The following is a 21082-nucleotide window of genomic DNA, read 5'->3' as shown; positions in this document are numbered from 1 at the left end:
CTGTCAGGAATCCCTGAATATCCCTTGACATGAATATATTTTTTTTTAGAAGACATCCCAAAGTGTTGATCTAGGCCCATTTTGGAATATTTCATGCCACCATTTCACTGCCAAATGAGATCAAATAAAAAAAATTGTTCACTTTTTCACAATTTTTTTCACAAACTTTAGGTTTCTCACTGAAATTATTTGCAAACAACTTGTGCAATTATGGCATAAATGGTTGTAAACGATTCTCTGGGATCCCCTTTGTTCAGAAATAGCAGACATATATGGCTTTGGCGTTGCTTTTTGGTAATTAGAAGGCCGCTAAATACCGCTGTGCATCACAAGTGAATTATGTCTAGCAGTGAAGGGTTAATTAGAGTTAATTAGGTAGCTTGTAGGGAGCTTGCAGGGTTAATTTTAGCTTTAATGTAGAGATCAGCCTCCCACCTGACACATCACACCCCCTGATCCCTCCCAAACAGCTCTCTTCCCTCCCCGACCCCACAATTGTCCCCGCCATCTTAAGTACTGGCAGTAAGTCTGTCAGTACTAAAATAAAAGGTATTTTTTTTAAAAATATATTTTTTAGCATATTTACATATGCTGATGTGTAGGATCCCCCCTTAACCCCCAACCTCCCTGAACCCCCCCAAACAGCTCTCTAACCCTCCCCCTCTACCTTAGTGGTAGCCATCTGTCTGCCAGTACCCAGTTTACTAAAAAAACTGCTTTTTTTATATTTATTATTTTTTTCTGTAGTGTAGCTTCCCCCCAGCCAAAGAGCAACCCCCCACCCCCTCCCAGATCCCTTAGATGTATTTTTTAACTTCATTTTTACCCCACTCTATCCCACTTTTTTTTTAACATTTCTGTAGTGTAGCCTTTCCCATCCGCTTCCACCCTGTGCACGCGCCTGCCCCCGCCCTCCCGTGCACGCGCGCGCCTCCGTGCGCATCCCCAACGTGCACGTCCACGATCCCGGCCCCCCTCGACGTCATATGGCCCATCGATGGCCGCCCACCCGCCTCCCATGTAAGCTCCCACCCACCAACGATACCGGCCATCGATGTCCGGTGCAGAGAGGGCCACAGAGTGGCTCTCTCTGCATCGGATGGCCAAGGGGTGTTATTGCAGGATGCAATAACCGGAAAGCGGCTGGAAGCGAGCAGGATCGCTTCCAGCTGCTTTAAACCCCTAAAGTCGTACAGGGTACATCGCTGGTCTTTTAAGACCAGGTTGTGTGCGACGTACCCTGTACAACATGCGTCGTTAAGGGGTTAAGACTATTGACCTCAGACTACTGTGTGTTTATCTCCTGCAAAAGGGTTAAACAGACAACAGAAATCGAAATCGGGAATTGTAGATCAATGCTGCTCCAGAGTGGAAAACGCTGATGATTCAATCAGTGGCGCTAGTTTCACTTCTGAGTCATGTGACTAGCATTGCAGCTTGGATCAGCAGCATTTTCTGAATGGGTCCAGCAGTGCTCTGTGAGTCCCGAGTAGTTTCTTTACTTTGGGCTCCATTTATCAAAAGCCAGGCGGATGAGGTTCCCGGTCTTGAACCTCTTATGCCCAGCCTCACAGCGAGCAGGCAGTAATAAGCTGCCCGCAGTTAACATTGCATAATTTGGTGACTGTGCAATGCCATCCCCTGCTTGCGATCGGCCATTTGCACACAAGAGGGTACTGTCAATCATCCCGTTCCAATCAAACTGAGATTTTAATCTGCCACCTAAAGTGTAGTGGATAGGCTAAGTAGCAGCAGTCATATGACCGCTGCTATTTAACTAGCATTTCCGGCTAATTCTGACCAAGCCTAAAATGTTGGGGCTCCAAAGCACCTATTGCTGCTTGGTAAATAGAACCCTTTGTGTTTAAGCTCTTTGCAGGGGTTAAACACACAGTAGTTTAAGGTCGATAGTTTTAAAATTAAATAATCTGTTAGATCATGTAATTGTTTGACTATAATGGCCCTTTAACCCTTCCGCAAAACATTTTTTCTGTATTCATTTTTTGTTTCACATGTATTATGTCTTAATTCACCTATAGCATTCAATGTCTTTTTTTAAACCCACAATAGCAAGAGTTAATACTTAACAGTACGTTTTTAAAGCCATTTAAAGCAAAAGCATTTTTTTTCAGATTACACCCAATCACAAAACTGATGAATTATAATACAAGCAAAATAAGCACCCTACTACCGCTTCCTTTTGAAAGTATAGAGCTTATATATAGATATAGATATTAGTTCATTTAAAAATGCATTGGATAAACATTTTAACCAAGAACCCGTTATACCTGGACAAGCGTTATTGTTTGCATGAGGCTGAGTGAAAAATCAATTACGCTCCATTTGTAATCTTGTCCAAAATGTTTTAAAGACATCTAAAACTGTTATTCAGCAAAATCTACATTGATTTTTGGAACATTCCACTTTAAAAGCTTCTTGAATGATCTAATTTCCTGTGATGTCCTATGTCATTTATAGGCAGATATAAATAGGTTGCTACACTGATCAATTAATCAATATATAGAATGTTGCAAGACCCAAATGGCAAAATACATGATGAAAGCACCTCTCAAATGGGGTTAAACACATAGTAGAATTACCATTCAGGATCCGCATAGCACTGCTGGTACCAATTAAAATGTCTTAATAACAAATATTTATGGAAGACGAAGATATGATGGGCTCCAGTGGGCAAATTTGCCAGTTTTATTTATTCTATTGATATTTTATGAAACATATTTACTGAAGAATGGAGGGGCAAGTATCATTTAGTAAATTAGCTTAGTAGATTAACATATGACCTTGAACAGTTTTTCTAATTAACTGAAACACTTGAAGTTATGTCAATTAAACTGATATGAAACCCAAATTTTACTTTCGTAATTCAGATAGAGCATGTGATTTTAAACAACTTTCTAATTTTCTTCTATTATCAATTTTTCTTTGTTCTCTTGGTATCTTTTGATGAAATGCAGGGGCGTATGCTTAGGAGCCGGCCCATTTCTGAAGCCTACCTAGGTATCTCTTCAACACAGAATATAATGGGAACAAAGCAAATTTGATAATAGAAGTAAATTGGAAACTTTTTTTAAATGGTATGCGCTGTCTGAATCACAAAAGAAAAAGTTTGAGTTTCGTATCCCTTTAATACAGTTTCCTACTGATCTTTACTTTGGAAAGTGTGCATGAAAGCTTTATGCAGAATAACTGGACTGTTCAGCTATCTATTCCTGCAGATCTTAGAATGTGTAGCAGAATAGGTGTAGTTGTGAGGTGAACCAGATCAATATCCTTGATTCTCTTCCTACCAATAATCCACTGGGTTAAAATTGCAAATTGGCAAACGAGAGCTCCAGGAGTGAGTAGCCTGATCCACGATAAGAACACTGTTTCTAGTACCTCATCGTAGTAACTGTCTACTATAGTAATATGTTTGGAAGAGCAGTAGCAGAGCATTTTAATAATACAGCTTTATATCTTTATATCCAATTTTAATAGCACAATCACTTGTATACACAAATTTAAAGGGACAGTAAACACTTTGTTATTTCAATATATTTCTGTAGTCATGCAATACATTAACATATCAGCTGAGTGTGAAATGTTTTTAAATGTATTAACACCTTGTTTGCTGCAGCTATTTTTCAATTGTCAAACTACACCTACGACTTAACTTATTTGGAGGAGCCAATCCAGACTTGCTTCTGGAGAAGATACTTCTAGCCATGATCAAAATATTATCAAAACATGCTTTGTTTTGCAGTTTTTATCATCTCTAAAGAAGCTAATTAGGGACAGATATGTGGCAGAGTCAGGCTTGCCATTTGTATTTAAGTTCTTATAACTAGCAAACCCACAATTTTCAGGCTGAAATTACTGGAAAATGAGGAATATTTAAAAAATGTAATTAAATAACTATACTGCAAATCTGCTGTACTATGCATTAATGTGTTCTGTAGCTGAGTTCATAAAACTATAAGTGAAGAGAAAATCCATCCATTAATTGTCATGAATTTGATTTCCATTGTAATTGTTATATTTGTGTTAAAGTACCTGAGTGGAGAATGATATTTGTATTTCATTTCTAAAAACACTGTGAAGACAGAGGGCAGCACTGTCAATTAAACAGCATATTTTAGTTTATGTTCCACTTTATTCAAATCTTTAAGCACTTTTTACTAAAAATGTTGTTCTGTCATTGTTGTCTATTTAGAGCTCAGCCAACAGAAGAAGCTGGAGTGTGGCCAAATAACCAGTTTGAAACAGAAAGACTTCAAGCGATGATCTTGGCATCTGCAAATGGTTAGTTCTGATCACAAAAACCTACAGTAACTGTATGGTTTAAAAGGCAACCTGGTTGAAATTATTTATACAGGGATATTAGGCACTTTTTCTTTCTTTCTTTCTTTCGTCTATCTTTATGTCTGTCTATCTGCTTTTGTCAATTACAGTTTTTAAACAAAGACAATTTTTCAAATTATAGCTATCATACACAAAATGACTAGACATAATATAAAATAATTATTTAAATGATTAAAAGGGCATTCATTCATGGATAGAAGAATCTGTATAAAAATATGTCTTTTTATCTATTGTTCTTATTTTCAGATGCATTATTTTTATTTAGTTGTAAATATCAAACGGAAAAATAAATGTTAAAGGAACATGAAACCTTTATTTATATTATCTAATTTGTTTTGGTCTCTTTGTATCCTTTGTTATAAAAGAATACCTAGGTACCTAGCTCAGAAGCTGCTGATTGGTGGCTACACATATATCACAGTAGTACATTACTGTGCCATCAACAAAGGATACGAAGAGAATAATTCAAATTTAATAATAGAAATGAATTGGAAAGTTTGGTTACGCTTGCTTATTGGTGGCTAAATGTAGCCACCAATCACCAAGCGCTATCCAGGGTGCTGAGCCTAAAATGGGCCGGCTCCTAAGCTATTTTTGCTTTTTAAATAAAGATAGCAAGAGAATGAAGAAAATTGATAATAGCAGTAAATTAGAAAGCTGCTTCAAATTGCATGATCTATCTGAATCATGAAAGAAAAAATGTGGGGTTAGTATCCCTTTAACCCCTTAAGGACCGAGCATTTCAGACTAAAACTTCCCCAAAAGAACAGAGCATTTTTAGCATTTTTGTTAATGCTTCTCTGGGATTCCCTTTGTTCAGAAATAGTAGACGTATATGGCTTTGGCATTGCTTTTTGGTAATTATAAGGCAGCTAATAGCAGCTGCGCACCACACTTGTATTATGTCCAGCAGTGAAGGGGTTAATTAGGTAGCTTGTAGGGTTAATGTTAGCTTTAGTGTATAAATTACACTCTCACCTGACACATCCCACCCCCTGATCACTCTCTGATCCCTCTCAAACAACTCTCTTCCTTCCCCCACCCCCCAATGGTCACCCCCACCTTAAAGGTACATGAAACCCCAAAAAAATATTTCATGATTCAGATAGAGAATACCATTTTAAACAACTTTCTAATTTACTTCTATCATCTAATCTGTTTCATTCTCTTGGTATCATTTGTTGAAGGAGCAGCAATGCACTACGTACTAGTTTTTAACTGAACACATGGGTGAGCCAATCACATTCAATATATATATGCAGCCACCAATCAACAGCTAGAAGCTAGGTTCTCTGCTGCTCATGAACTTGCCTAGATAAACCTTTCAGCAAATGATAAAAAGAGAAGGAAGCAAATTGAATAATAGAAGTACATTGGAAAATTATATTCTCTATCTGAATCATGAAAGCACATTTTTGGGTTTCATGTCCCTTTAAGTACTGGCAGAAAGCCTGCCAGTATAAAAATAAAAGGCTTTTTTCTTTTTTATACAGTTTTTTAAAATATATTTTCTGCAGTGTAGGATCCCCCCTTATCCCCCCCAAAACAGATCCCTAACCCTCCCCCCTTATCCCCCCCAAAAGAGATTCCTAACCCTCCCCCCTCTACCTATTAGCCACCATCCTAGGTACCGGCAGCTGTCTGCCAGTACCCAGTTTGCGGAAGTTTTTACTTTTTTTTTACTTTTTTTAAAAAAAACTAATTTTTTTTCTGTAGTGTAGTTGCTCCCCCCCATTACCCTACCCCCTCCCAGATCCCATTCCCACAACGGATCCCACATAGGATCCCCCTCTCCCTCATTCCCCCTCCTGCACCCTCGCTGCCGCTGTGGCTCAATATCTGCATCAGTACCTCTGCCCATCTATGTCTGCACTGCCCCACTCATGGGGCATGCAGAAATAGTGCGATTTCGCTAGTTTTAGAGAGATCGTGGCAGAGAGAGGCCCAGGACTACAGGTTATGGTGATGGTCGTTAAGGGGTAAACTACTGCTCTCTATAAAGCAGAAGATCTAAGCAATCAGTGCTAGAACATTATGAAACTAGCGATGCTATTAACTAGACTTTCCTATGCAAGTTTGGTTTTTAAAGGTTCTAATGGTCTTTATTGATTTTCTTCCTATTATTCCAGTTACACATTCTGCATTTTTTCTTCACTATATCATCCTTCTATTTTAGGCATCTTTGTTGGCTCCCTAACATTTCAAGCTTAATATTTCAAATCTCAGTTCCAAGTTAACAAAATGTGATCTAAATAACCATGACATACTTTTTGTGTGGTAGTTAGACTCTACATTAAATAGGTAACCATAAACTGTTGATATCTACCATCTTCAGAAAAAGGATTCCACGTTTTGTAATTTTTATCATAATTTTTATCATTATTTTATCACCCTTTGGAAGCATTGAAATCTTACACATAAATATATTCTCTTTCATTGTTTTTTTATTTATTTAATTTCCCATGTTTGTCCATCTAACAGAAGCTGCTGAAGGAACATCAGGTCTTGGAGGAGGAACAGGTACTATGGGACTCAGTGCCCGCTACGGACCACAGTTTACCCTCCAACATGTCCCTGACTACAGACAGAATGTCTACATCCCAGGAAGCACATTGACACCAACCAACCCTGGAGGAAAACGTGAGGGGAAAGCTTCTGGAGGAAACAAAAAGAAATCTGGCAAAAAGGAAAAGAAGTAAACTGTCTATCATAGCAATTTGATTACATCAACAGGGCAGAAATCTTTGACCACTTCCCCTAAGTTAACATATTTGGGGTGAAGTTGAATGTCATGTTTGTTAACACATATGTAAACGTATATTAAAGAGGTACTAAACCCAAATATTTTCTTCCATGATCCAGATAGAACATGCAATTTTAAGCAGCTTCCAAATTTACTCATATTATCAATTATTCTTCGTTCTCTTGATATCTTTATTTGAAATAGCAGGAACCTAAGCTAAGGAGCCGCACCATTTTTGGTTCAGCACCCTGGGTAGTGCTTGCTAATTGGTGGCTCCTAATCTTACATTCTTACTTTACAAATAAAGATAGCAAGAGAACAAATAAAAATTGATAATATGAGTAGATTAGAAAGTTGCCTAAAATTGCATGCTCTATCTGAATCATGAAAGAAAAAAATTGGGGTTAGTCTCCCTTTAATGATGCGAATGTTTCATCATAATCATTAGCAGCAGTTTTTCTTCACTTGTAGTGGATTTTTCTTCTGTTATGCCTCATGATGAAAACATTAATTTAACCTCTTAAGGACATATGACGGAATTTTTCTGTCATAAAACAATTGAGCAGACTGAAAGCTGTGTCCTTAAAGGGTTAAACCTCTGAAACAAGTGCCCTGTCAATATTACCTAACATTTTGTACTAAAGCAAAGTAATTTCATAGCTAACGATATGCAGCCTTTTTAAACAAAACTGTTAATATTTAATTTGCTCCCACAATTACACCTGTGGAAATTCTTCCATTGTAAATACGTACCACAAAATAGTTATATAGATATAATTTATAAACATTCAGGTATTCAAAAAAAATATTACAGAATTGTAATCCATTTTTCAAATTGTTATTATTTACTTTTCAATAATCAAGAATTTCAGTAATTGAGGGTGCTGTTTTTGCCTCTGAGCTATAGTGTGTGTCTCTGATAATCATACATAGCAGAAGGGCTTAAGAAATATATATGTACTAGCTTATTATGCAGCATTTAAGAGAGACAAAAACTGATTCTGAAAATTTGAAAAAATACAACTGAAATATATAAAAATGTATGTAGTGTTTGCAAAACAAATGATCAGAAAAAATGTCAAGTTTGTGTGCAGTAGTTAAATAATACTGTACTTTTGATGTTCTCTTTATTTTTATTTTTTCTTGTTTATGTAAAAACAATGCTTTAAAATATAAATTTACAATTAATGAGCTAGACGCATTTTCATGAAAATAAAATCCTGTAACATTTTGTACAGCGGAATCTTTGGGGTTTTACAATTATCTCTGCTTTTATTGAGGTCTTTACACTTTGGCACCTACAAATTGCATGTCTAATGTTCACACAATATCAGAAATGTCTACAGAGTTTGGAAAGTTGTTGCATGTAAATATCCAGCATGGGAATATTCATTCTTTCTAGAGAATGGTAAATAAGTAAACCTGTTTAGTGCGGGTCAAAAATTCTAGGGGTTAAGTAAGTAACAGATTCATTGGGGGAAGTGATATAGATGACAATTAACTCATGAATGAAGTGAACTAAGTGATTCCATTGGATTAATATTCAATGATGTCTCTTAATATCGACTAACATTTTTGAAGCATAAATATATTTTATTAGAGTTAAAATAAATTGCACTGCATTGCTAATTCTTTATGATTTAATGCAGCTATATAAATATTGTAAGAAACAAAAATTGAAGAGTCTATTTGGTTAATATGTGATGAAAAAATGTAGGGTACAATACCTAAAATATTATTTTTGTTGTTTTTTTCTCTTATAGGAACACTTTAAGAACAGTGCAGTTGACATAATTAGGTGAACTTTATATAGTTCTATATAAAGAAAGCAGTAAATATATATGTATATATATAATTCTACTCCTTTCTTTTTTCTTTTTTTTTTACAGACTGAAGCCTAGTTATAGAACTAACTATGCTGTGAAATGGTAAATGGTAAACATTTTCATAACCAGTTCTTACCTTTTTATTTTCTTATTTTGGTAGATTTTAGAATCATTTGTAATACATTTGTTTTACTATTAAATCCATACCTATATCCATCATTTTGGGCTACACAGGTACAGACAGTTTGAAATACTTCTTTTCAATAGGTCAATAGATCAGAAAGCAAACACAGATAAAAAAAAATTGCCAAGTAATTTCTTCTCCATCCGCTCTCATGATGATAGAGATCGTATTATACTTTTGTGATCCTTTTGTTCTCACAGGATCAATATACTTTCAAGCAGAGTCAAATATTGGTGTTATAACCAATATAAAACAATGTAACATTCTATACTACACTATGCCATAAATATCTCTCTATGTACTGTATAGCATCAGGACCAGCTTATGAAAATAGTATATATAAACAAATATATATATATATATATATATATATATATATATATATATATATATATATATATATATATACATCCTACACCTTCCCCCAGGGTGCTGTGTTAGTAACCATTTTCCACTGCTTGTAATGATGATATAAAGGTATATAAGCCAGTCATGTGAGTAGCTTTAGCACTAGATTGAATTTTGCAATTTTTATTTCCTTTCTAATAAAAAAAAAATATTTCACTATAGAAAAGCTATAGTCTTGTGCAAGTATTGTGTTTCTTTTCATTCTGATAGCTAACTTGTGTACATCAGTATTTTAATAAATTCTATCTTTGTGTGGTTTGTGATATAAATATTCATGAAATTAAATGCATTTCTCCTTTCAATGTGTATATTACTGAAGTATGCCTAGCTATTATAAATATATATGCTTATATCCCTTACATCCATATAGATTCATGTCATTGTATTACATGCAAGTTTTATACTCTGTTTTTATATTGCTTTCTTTCTTCGGGAAAAAAAAAAAAATAAAATGTTTTCTTCAAAATAATTGTGAATTTGGTGATTGTGGTCCATTTAAAAACAAAACAATAAAGCTTAGAAGACAAAAATGCGTATTCAGAGTAACAAAATAGTGCTATGTATCAATTCTTGCAATCCTAATAGTTTACTTCAAATGAGCCACACCAGCATTCAAAAGATGTTGGCTGTGGTATTTTGTGATTGTATATTGCAGGGATGTAAAAACTTACACACAAAAACAAAAGTGGAAATGTTTATAACTTCTTAGGGAAAGCAAAATGGGTGTCTCTGAAGCAATACTATATATATATATGTGTGTGTGTGTGTGAAATACCTGAACATTATTGCTTTGCTACTAAGTTTGATATTTTTTGTCTTAAAGATAAAGATCAGTAAGGAGTAAGAAGGAAAGAAATCTGGAAAAAGGAAAGTGGTTGGTATATTTGGTTATATAATGTAAGCTAATTAACTCAATTTAGAAAGATAGATCACAGAGCTAAAATATGAAGGTAAGAGACAGGGTTAAGTGCAGTGGGGGACAAATGGTTAGGGGGCTAGTTAGGGATTCAGGGATTAAGTGCAGTGGTAATTAGGGTATTAGCTGATGTGTGTGTGTGTTTTGAATGAAAGAGTATAGTATGAATTAATGAATTGACGAGCTTTATTGGTGCACCCATCCGTTATTCTTTCAATTTGTATAGGTGGCAGGTCATTATTTGTTTTCAAACAAATGCAACAAATACATTTGTAGGGTTGCTTTTATATATATATACACTTTAGGAATATTAAGGGTGTATAGAAATCTTTGATCCTGGCAAACAATAGCTTAATTGTGACTAAAACAACATATTATATTTAAGGATTCTGCAGCACACAAGCTATGAGCTAGCAGTGAGAGTGTTAACAAGGTAGTATTCGTGCTCACAGCTAATGCTTGATCAATTCAGCAGTACTGTACATCAGGGACCAAGGCAACTGAGTCAGATCCGAGAACACACTGCCAAAATGGGGGAGGTGAAGGGAGAAATAGCAGCCTAGAAAGAATAGATAATTAGATTCATATTGTCATGCTGAAGTCATTTTAACCTGAAACAGACCTATGGAACAAAAGTTATTATTGGTATAAAAACAAAATAAATATAAAATATAGCTTGGAATAATGGAACAAAATACCAAAATGTATCTTTCAAATGCTTATTTTGCTCTAGCCAATAAAGTAATAAAATAATATTAACATGAATTACTACCAACAGGATAACCGAGAAATTATAAAAAATGTGTTTTTCTTTACAACCACAACAGATGTGGTTAGATTACCTAAAATGTATTTGTTTTTCATAATATTTTTCTGTTTATTATCACTGTATAGGGATTTGTTATGAGGTTCTATATATTTAATTGTATCCCTATTATCCTATCATATGTTTGTATATCACTATTTGTACCGTTTGATGCAGATCCACATACCATTAAGCTAATGTTAAAATATAAATGTTGACTTAATATATTGTTGATCTATAACAACATCATTACAGATTGCTGCATTGTGTGTATATTATTTTGATGAATCTCTAAAAAAAAAAAAAAAAAAAGAATGCTCTTGCACACATAATTACTTTAGGGTGAGGTTATTTTTTAGTGATAAATTATCTCTATATCAACCATTGTTGATGATCCATTGCAGCAAAAGCTAATTTGATTATTTTATACAGAGCCTGTCTGGTCAGAGAGTCCCAGCTGCTGCCACACTTATGAAATTAGAAGTCTGGCTAGCAACAGCGGCAAAGAAGGGGGGAGCATGCAGTGCACTTAGAGACACGCAGAGCTGAGCATAGATTATACGTACAGCAGTGAAAACAAAGCAGGATAGAAGGATTTCTGGGGACGGCATGTAGCAGATGGGGGAGGGTTAAGGATAGTCTGCTGTCTGGCAAATAGAAAGATGAAAAGGAGGTTACATAAAACAACAAGGTTCTGTATTAATAATTAAAGAAAGGGTAGGAAATAGGAATATAAATGGGGAAAGACACTCTCTGCTGCATTTTAACAGTAAATTGTTCAATAAAAATCTTCATTTTTAATCCATTATCCAAAAAGCAATCACACCATCTATAGTTGCTGTTTTGTTATGTTATCACACAAGAGTGTGCAGATATATTACTTGTGTTTCATAATCCCAATAGTATTTATTCTCTAACCAATAAATATGCATCTGGAATTTTCAGTTCTTTGTCTATGAAACTGATACGTCTCAAATAGCGGTTACGCAATGTCACAGACTAGGAAAAAACAAGCACTGTGGAAAAACAAGAAGTACTGAAAGAGAGAGAGAGAAAAAAAATCACTGTGAAAAGGAATTGAAATGAGGAGGTGGAGTACGTGAGCGCTGCATTAATTCCATCTCCTGTATTCAGCCAAAAGCAAAAGGACTAAGAAGAGAACACGGCAGAACTGAGTGTATCAAGAACCTTTCTGGCAGTTATTTAGTACAGAAATACTGGCACATGATCAGTTCTCATTAATCTTTTCTTCAATTTATCTCTCTTGGGTTTTATAAGCTGAGGAAATAAATCCATAAAGTGATTTCTGTATTTGTGAGGACTGACAACTGGGAGGGGAAAATAAAGTATTAATTCTTTATCAGCTCAATGCAGCAATGCAGAAATCGGAGGGGCACAACCTTTCTTGAAGAGCTATATTTAGGGCAAAGCAGTTGTTGAGGATAATAGTAGAACTAAGTCAGAGGGCTACTGGATTGGATTTAGAAGTACAATTAATAAGTAATAAGACAATGATAACATAGAAGTGGTTTATGTGTTTAGCGACAAAAATGCTCTAGCACACTATAGTATTTTCTTATTGCACTACTGCTTGAATGTGACCATGTGATTAACGCACTACAAAAGGGTTTAACATAGTTAAAGTCCACTCTAAACCAGTAACTACCAGTCTGAAACTACACACACCCGCTGAGCCAAGTAGCATATGTGCATAGCTGTTAATCACTGCCAAATATTCAGTTCAGGGTGGGCAGTGCATTGTCACTCCAGAGCTTAAAGTTATTGTAAACTTTCTGAATGTGCTAAACAGTATATACAATTATTCTTCAAAACAGGGGTACGTTCGTTGATTACATTTTTCTAAGAAGCTTTATGTGTAAAATATTTACAATTTAGTGATTGTAAACATTGCGCTATTCCTCTGTCCGCATCTCATACTTCATTTAGCTGTGCAATGACGAATCTGGCTACATCCAATCATTGTGTGCCCCACGTGGCGTCCAGCTTGTGGGGCACGCAACGATTGGATGAAGCCAGATTGGTCATCACACAGTTAAATGAAGTATGCGATGCGGGAGGAGCAACGGCACAATGTTTGCCATCACTAAATGGTAAATATTTTACAAAAGAAAGGGACACTGAACCCAAATTTTTTCTATTGTGATTCAGATAGAGCATGCAATTTTAAGCAACTTTCTAATTTACTCCTATTATCAAATTATTTTCATTCTCTTGGTATCTTTATTTGAAATGCAAGAATGTAAGTTTGGTGCCGGCCTATTTTTGGTGAACACACTGTGTTGTTCTTGCTGATTGGTGGGTAAATTCACCTACCAATAAACAAGTGCTTTCCATGGTTCTGAACCACAAAAAAAAGCTTAGATGCCTTCTTTCAAATAAAGAAAGCAAGAGAACGAAAAATTGATAATAGGAGTAAATTGGAAAGTTGTTTAAAATTGCATGCTTTATCTGAATCACGAAAGAAAAAATTTGGGTTCAGTGTCCCTTTAAGAAGTGCCCCTCTTTTGAAGAATAATTGTATACACTGTTCAGCACATTCAGAAAGTTTACAATCGCTTTAATTATCTGTTTGTTTTACTCCTTTCGGTCAATACATAGTTATGTTAAGCAATGATGCAATACATAATGCATACAAGTATTTTATTACTGCTCCTTTAAGTCCCTTTAAATCTACCTGACTTTCAGTTTGCCAGGAATTTATTGTAAATTGCATCTGTCATAAAAAAGCATAATCCTAATATTCTGACTCGCAGCATCTTGGAAAATAGATGAGTAGGCTGCTCTGCTGTTGTCAGTGTGAGCAAAGTAGTATCCTCGTGTAACGCAGCAGCAGAGCAGGGGAAATCAAATGTTCTGAAAACAAATTAAAATAATTATATGCATTAGCATACACAGTCGCAAACAAATTTATGCTGTAACAAAGATGTCTTAGCTCTGACGCACTCAATTTTGACAAGCGTGATACTTTTTCAAAGGACTCACTGCACTGAAATAGCTTTAATTTCCTTAGGCTAGTTTTTTATCCTGTTTGCTAATTGAATTTAAAATAGCACATTTCTGTTGATATTTCCCTGCCTGCATAGCCCTATTCGTATAGCTCTAGATGTTCCTAATATATTATAGAGGGACATAAACCTCATTGGTCACAACAAATGGGACAAGATAAGCATACTTAAAGGGATAGTAAGCCCACATTTTTTTATTTCATGATTCAGATAGAGCATGCATTTTTAAGCAACATTCTAATTTAGTCCTATTATCATTTTTAGTCATTCTATTAATACCTTTATTTGAAAATGTAGAAATGTAAGCTAAGAAGCCAGCCCATATTTGGTTCAGCACCCTGGCTAGCTCTTGCTGATTGGTGGCTATATTTAGGGCCGTCTCTTAAGCTTACATGTTTGCCTTTCAAATAAAGATAACAAGAGAAGGACGAAAAAGTGATAATAGGAGTAAATTAGAAATTTGCTTAAAATTGCATGTTCTATCTGAATCATGAACGTTTAATTTTGACTTTAGTGTGCCTTTAAGACTCTTTGCTAACAGAATGAAAGTGTTTAGGTTGTGAAACATATTTTGTATACAGATCTTTTGCAATACAATGCTTAAAAGCTGATATATGTTATGTTTGTATTTAAAAAAAAAAAAAAAGTTTGATAGAATGGTATTTAAATCTAAGAGCTTCTTATGTTATATACCTTTATGCTGAAGCAGAACCACATATTAGTTCTACCACTGTATGGAAATTTATATTGTAGAAGCATAAAAAAATACAGAAAACAGTGAGAGCTAAGAAGCTAAGAAAAAGTTGTTAATGAATGGTTAAAATAGAAATATGATCCATTCATTGAAAATGATACTCAGTGTAAGATATTACCATTGTGCAAATTTGTAGAAAGCATTGAGTGAAAGGGTTAATTTATAAAAAATATGCATACATCTACTTGAAAAGCAGAGCTATTTCCTTCTTGGAAACAATGCAGTTTCTTCGGCTGCATGAGACATGCCTGGGGAGTACCATTGGGAACATAAAATTCCAGAATTCATAGTTTATGTGTAATATTATACAGAGGTCAACATTAACTTACATGTAGTTTTTTTTTTTACCTAACTAAACTAACAAAAGTGATTTATTGTAGCAGAAAGATGTATAAAACAGACTTTAAATGGATAAGAAAGCCAAAAATAAACTTGCAGGATTCAGATAGGGCATGCCATTTTAAGACACTTTTGAATTAATTTCTATTTTCAAATGTGCTTTCTTCTTTTGGTATCCCTTGTTGAAAAAGATTATGCACATATCCTACACTAGTGGGAGCTGGTGCTGATAGGTGCCTGTACACCTTTGTCTCTTGTGATTGGTTAACTAGATGTGTTCAGCTAGCTGCCAGTAGTGCAGTGCTGCTCCTTCAGCAAAGGATAACAAGAGAATTAAGCAAATGTGATAATAGTAGTAAATTGGAAAGTTGTTTACAATTCTATGTTCTATCTAAATCATGAAATAAATATTGGGGTTTCCTATCCCTTTAAGTTAAGAGTTTTCTGATAGAATCTGGTATGAAAAGTGATTCATTCCTTTGACTTTAACGAGCAAAGGAAGAATATTCACATGAAAAGCTATTATTTCACAACATATACACTTCTACAGACATAGGGTATGAGCATTTCTAATTTCAAGTTCACAAAATCCTAGATTAGGTTAGGGTTACTTGGTTCCTTCTACTCAACCTACCAATCTGCCATTTTTTGCATATGAGAAAAATTGTAAAATAAATTGTATTATCTTTTAAAAAAGCTATTTGTTGGCATGAACTGCAGGTCTGTGAGCAAACTGTTATTTATCTCCAATTATTGTTTCAACCTCGTCCTAGATGTAGGTAAAAGACACATATAGAGAAATGTTAAAATATATTCAGATTGTGAATTAAAAAAATAAAAAATAAAAGTGATTTTATCCTTGCCAGTAATACACAAATCAATTATTTTACCATGTTAACTGGCAGTAACACACATAGCAGTGATTTCACCCGTTTTGGCTTCCAGTAGCAAACACAGTAGTAGTAGTGTTTTTTTTTACACCTGCACCATTCTCAGTATAAAATAAATAAATAAATAAACACACAAAGCACTGATTTCACCTCAGTTGCTACACTTTAACACATTCAAGTGTTATTGTGGCAATTTTAAAGAATGGTAACAATTTCCTCAAATGCATACAAAACATCAACGTTTACCCCACTGTAAAAACAATTTTAGAATTTTAGAATAAATACATCCATAAGGAAAATATTTTATGTGAAGCTCACCATTAAATTAATTCTATTATTTCTAAAAAACAAACAAACCCCCATTTATATATAATATTCACTGTCAAACTGTAACTAACACGCATTTGTTCCGCTGTTAGCATTAGAGATATTAACACAATTAAAGAGACAGTGTATACTGATGTTTGCCATTCCATGTTACTTTTTATAGTTAAGAAAAATTAACTATATCATATGCCATACTAAACCCTAGAGGATTTTTAAGTAAATATCCAATAGCTCTTAAAGGGATATGAAACCCAAAATTTTCTTTTGTGATTCAGAAAGAACATACTATTTAAAAAAAGTTTCCACTTTACTTCTATTATCATATTTGTTTAGTTCTCATGACATTCTGTGTTCAAGAGATACCTAGGTAGGCATCTGGAGCACTACATAGCAGGAAAACGTGCTGCCATATAGTGCTCTAGCAAATGGATAATATTCTTGCAAACCTGCTGCTATATAGCTCTCCAGAAATGGGCCAGCTCCTAAACTTCTCAACAAAAGATACCCCAAGAAAAAATGATAACAGAAGTAAATTAGAAAGTTGTTTAAAATCACATGCTCTATCTGAATTATTTTCAATTTCATATCCCTTTAACCTTAATTGCTGGCGTCTATTACCTCATTTGTTAGGGTGAGTTATAAACCCAGTTATTTGCTATAAAACCCACTAAATATATGCGTTAAATAAATGCATTTGAAAAGCAACTATTACATCTATAAATAATACATATTGCCCCATCTTTTAATAAACACACCAATTTGTAGCACAAAACGTAATGCATTCAGATTCAAACCTATTCCAATAAATCCCTAATTTTGATGTACTCTTTGCATTCATTTCAAAATGAAAAATACAAGTGACCCTTGAAAAGAAGAAATGATCATACAGTAAAAATTATTATTTTATTCATTATAAATCCAGATTTTTTTGCACCTGGGTAAGGGTTCAGAAGTTGAGATTTACATTATTTAAATTTAAAAAGTTCAAATGTATGTGCTTGATACAGAGCAGTAGCTATAGAGTTTTGCAGTGGCTGCATTGCTCTATATTAGTGCTCAGTGCTTTTTCAAATATATTTTGTGTAACTGTACTGTACTCATAATTCAAAGACACTCACACAATGTATCCTGCACAATAACTCCAAGCAAATAATACAACTGTCAAAAAGTGAGCAATATTAGTGATCTGTAAGTAGGCACTGCTTCTGTCACAGGATGTGAGAATACCTGAGCTCCAAGATGGCAGTGCCCAGTACCAAGAGGTGGAGCTTTAGTGATTTGTAAAGAGCTGCAGGAACAGGAGAAAATGCAATATCATGGTAAGTAGTTATTATTCTTTTGTTGTTGTGCTCAGCAGTTTAATGTCCCTTTAAGTTTAGGCTGCTGCTTAGCTGTTTCTCTGCTGCCCTGAAGATCAACTACATAGGAAAATTAGTTAACAAATAAATAATGTTGTAAAAAAATGTAATATGCACAAGAAAGAAGGTTTTGTATCCACTTCCTATTTTCCAACAGTTTTTTTTATCAACATTCATTTGAAACTGCACTCATCAAGGTAGTAATTCTAAATATGTTATCCTCCTAGACCTGCTGTTATTGGCACGTTAACCATTCCCAAAAACCTTGTCTTGTTTAGAACCTTATATCTCCAATGGCTCTTTCACCATGTATCAAGTGGCGTGCGGACAAGTTTCTAAACTTGAGAAGTTATCCACACGCCTTTGCTGAATACAGCAATGGATCTCTTTGTCTGCTGGCCCGAATGCATCATTACACACTACATGCCAAGCGAGAGAAGAATCTGAGTGAGCGAGTTGGTGGTGATTTCTCTTCGACATCTCTGAGGTCTAATGGCCACTGCATGTGCAAATCTGCCCTGCAAGGAGCCCTAAATCCTTTTCTGGTACTTCTATTTCACCTTTGCAATTGTCTGTTGGGGTACAATAAGATTTACATAAATGGCCCAATTCTATACAGCTTTTATCTAAGAAGATCCATCAGTGCTGCAAGGTCCTTCACAGGATCCTGGAACGATACATTTTACCTTGAGAGCTGTGTATCTTGCTAAGGTGGTTGGAAACGTTTCTTTGTTTATTTTATGATACTGATAGTGTGAATTTAAATATTGGAATATCATTTTTATTCAAAATATGCTGTAAATATTGTAACTCATATGCACAATATTAAACATTTTAATGTACATAGTAATTAAAAAAAAACAGTTTTTAATGTACAATATAAAAATCATATTTGATGTACACAATATTTAACATATGTAATGCAAAACTACTAAAAAGATTGCAAAGACTGACCTTAGAAATGTTCAATGTCTTTTGAAACAAACAGATAAATTAATTTAGACTGCTTGGTTTTATGCATCAAAAGTTTATGTACATGGTTTAAACTTTAAAAAAAATCTATTGGGAAGTTAATTTGCATTTAGACCTCATTTATTTGAAAACATAATTTACCTGACTTTAAAAAATATTCAATGATTTATAGTTTAACTGAAGTAAAAAATTAAATATTAAAAACATTCAAACATTATTGCCAGAATCTTAGCTTTGACATTACATATACATATTTGGTATCACGACAGACATGGCATCGGATTTATATGTGTATTATATCATCAATGATATTTCATATTATGCTCAATGTTATATAATTTTAATTAGAAAACATATATGGCTGCTTGGGACATGTAGCACAGTTGGAGAGAGTTACTTAAAACTCTGAAATTTTAAGCTAAATCTGTTTAATACATTTTGAGTTGCTTTGCATAGAGAGCTCATTTGTTAACATGTATGGTCTGCTTCCATATATGTTATCAATATAAAATAAAAAATTACCATACAAAATTGTTAAGTGTCTACTAAGTAGTCATTCATAGGTTCAAGTCACCCTCAAGACAGTTCACTTTATTTAGAACTCAGAGGAAGTGCCCTAGAGGCAGGAAATGCATCAGCTGTGCAGGTCTGTTCTGCTGTGCTCTTTATGTTCTTAAAGGGACACTGAACCCCAATTTTTTCTTTCGTGATTCAGATAGCGCATGCAACTTTTTAATTTACTCCTATTATCAAATTTTATTAATTATCTTGGTATCTTTATTTGAAAAGCAAGAATGTAAGTTTAGATGCTGGCCCATTTTTGGTGAGCAACCTGGGTTGTTCTCGCTGTTTGGTGGATAAATTCACCCACCAATAAGCAAGTGTTGTCCACTGTACTGATCCAAAAATTGGCTGGCTGCTTAACTTAGATGCCTTCATTTTCAAATAAAGATAACAAGAGAACAAAGAAAAAGTGATAATAGGAGTAAATTAGAAAGTTGATTAAAATTGCATACTCTATCTGAATCATGAAAGAAAAAAATTGGGTTCAATGTCCCTTTAAAGATGTTTTCTAAATAAATTGACTTCTAACCCACTATCGTTCCCTCCAACTTTAAAATTGTGACGGCTGGGTATGCTGTTCTGTTCTGTTTGGTTTACTTGGATTTAAGTCAGGGGTTTGTGGAGAACCCTTAAGCATCTCGGTGTCTGCAAATTTGACCGCTACCTACAATAGCGGTTTTACAGAGTGATTAACGTATCCACCACAGAACTGTGAGTATACCGCTACGATTTGTAGTTGGTTACATTGTATCCATTATGTGTTATGGATCAGTGGGTTGCTGGAGTATTCAACTGTGAACACACAGGCTGTGAGCGTGAGCTTGTTGGAGCCGGCAAGAAAAGTGATACAAGTTTCATACTCTATGTATTCTCTGAGTCAGGGATGTTATACAATTTTTTGCACCTATATTGAAACACCCTTTTAAGATATTTGGGGTTTCTTAGTGACAACATACATATTACAAGGTGACAAAGATTTTATATATGCACTAGCACTTTTTGCAGACTTTATAAACTGTGGAACTCAAATTAACCTCTGCAATAATGAAATACAGAAGATGGATGGTTGAAGTAAAAAAAATGGTTACTTGCTGTCATACTGCCGCCTCCGCTCCCCTAGTTCTGCTGCCTCCACTCCTCTGGCCATTGCCATAGCCACATGGGGTTGTTGTGTGGCACAGGATGGTGATGTCATGGCCATGCGACCTGAGTGCCGCTCTGTATCACTTACTTGCACACCTGTGCATCATCCTTGGCGCAAACCTGCGCCTTTGTAAAGCACCTAACTTCATATCTCCCTTGCTCAAATAAAGGTTTACTTCTGTGTACTCCTGGGTGTTATATTTGTGACTTGCTAGTGAGCTTTATTGGACTGCCTGCCTATTACTGAAGCCTGCACTGCCTTTTTACCATTTCTTTGCTTAACCCTTTGATACTCAGAAAGATTGGACTGCCTGTCTGTTACTCAACCCTGCTCTGCCTTGGGACCATTCCTTTGCTTAACCCTTTGATACTCAGCCTGATTTGACTGTCTGCCTGTTACTGACCATTGCACTGCCTTGTGACTATTTATTTTGCTTAACCCTTTGTGTTTCTCAGGGGCATATA

At 34.9% G+C, this 21082-nt stretch overlaps 1 protein-coding gene across 1 annotated transcript in view; it reads left to right on the top strand.

Moving 5' to 3' along the window:
- Window positions 1-9992, top strand: part of LOC128644598 (protocadherin gamma-C5) — a gene marked incomplete at its 5' end in the record, with an annotated part of 40817 nt that extends 30825 nt beyond the window's left edge. Inside the window, 2 exon segments of the mRNA XM_053697144.1 lie at window positions 4214-4302; window positions 6844-9992. Of these exon segments, the coding sequence (XP_053553119.1) occupies window positions 4214-4302; window positions 6844-7061 (307 nt within the window).
- Window positions 9993-21082: the final 11090 nt, after the last annotated feature.

This window comes from Bombina bombina, unplaced genomic scaffold (assembly GCF_027579735.1).
Source record: "Bombina bombina isolate aBomBom1 unplaced genomic scaffold, aBomBom1.pri scaffold_438, whole genome shotgun sequence".
NCBI lineage: Eukaryota > Metazoa > Chordata > Amphibia > Anura > Bombinatoridae > Bombina > Bombina bombina.
This window is presented reverse-complemented; position numbering and strand designations above follow the sequence as displayed.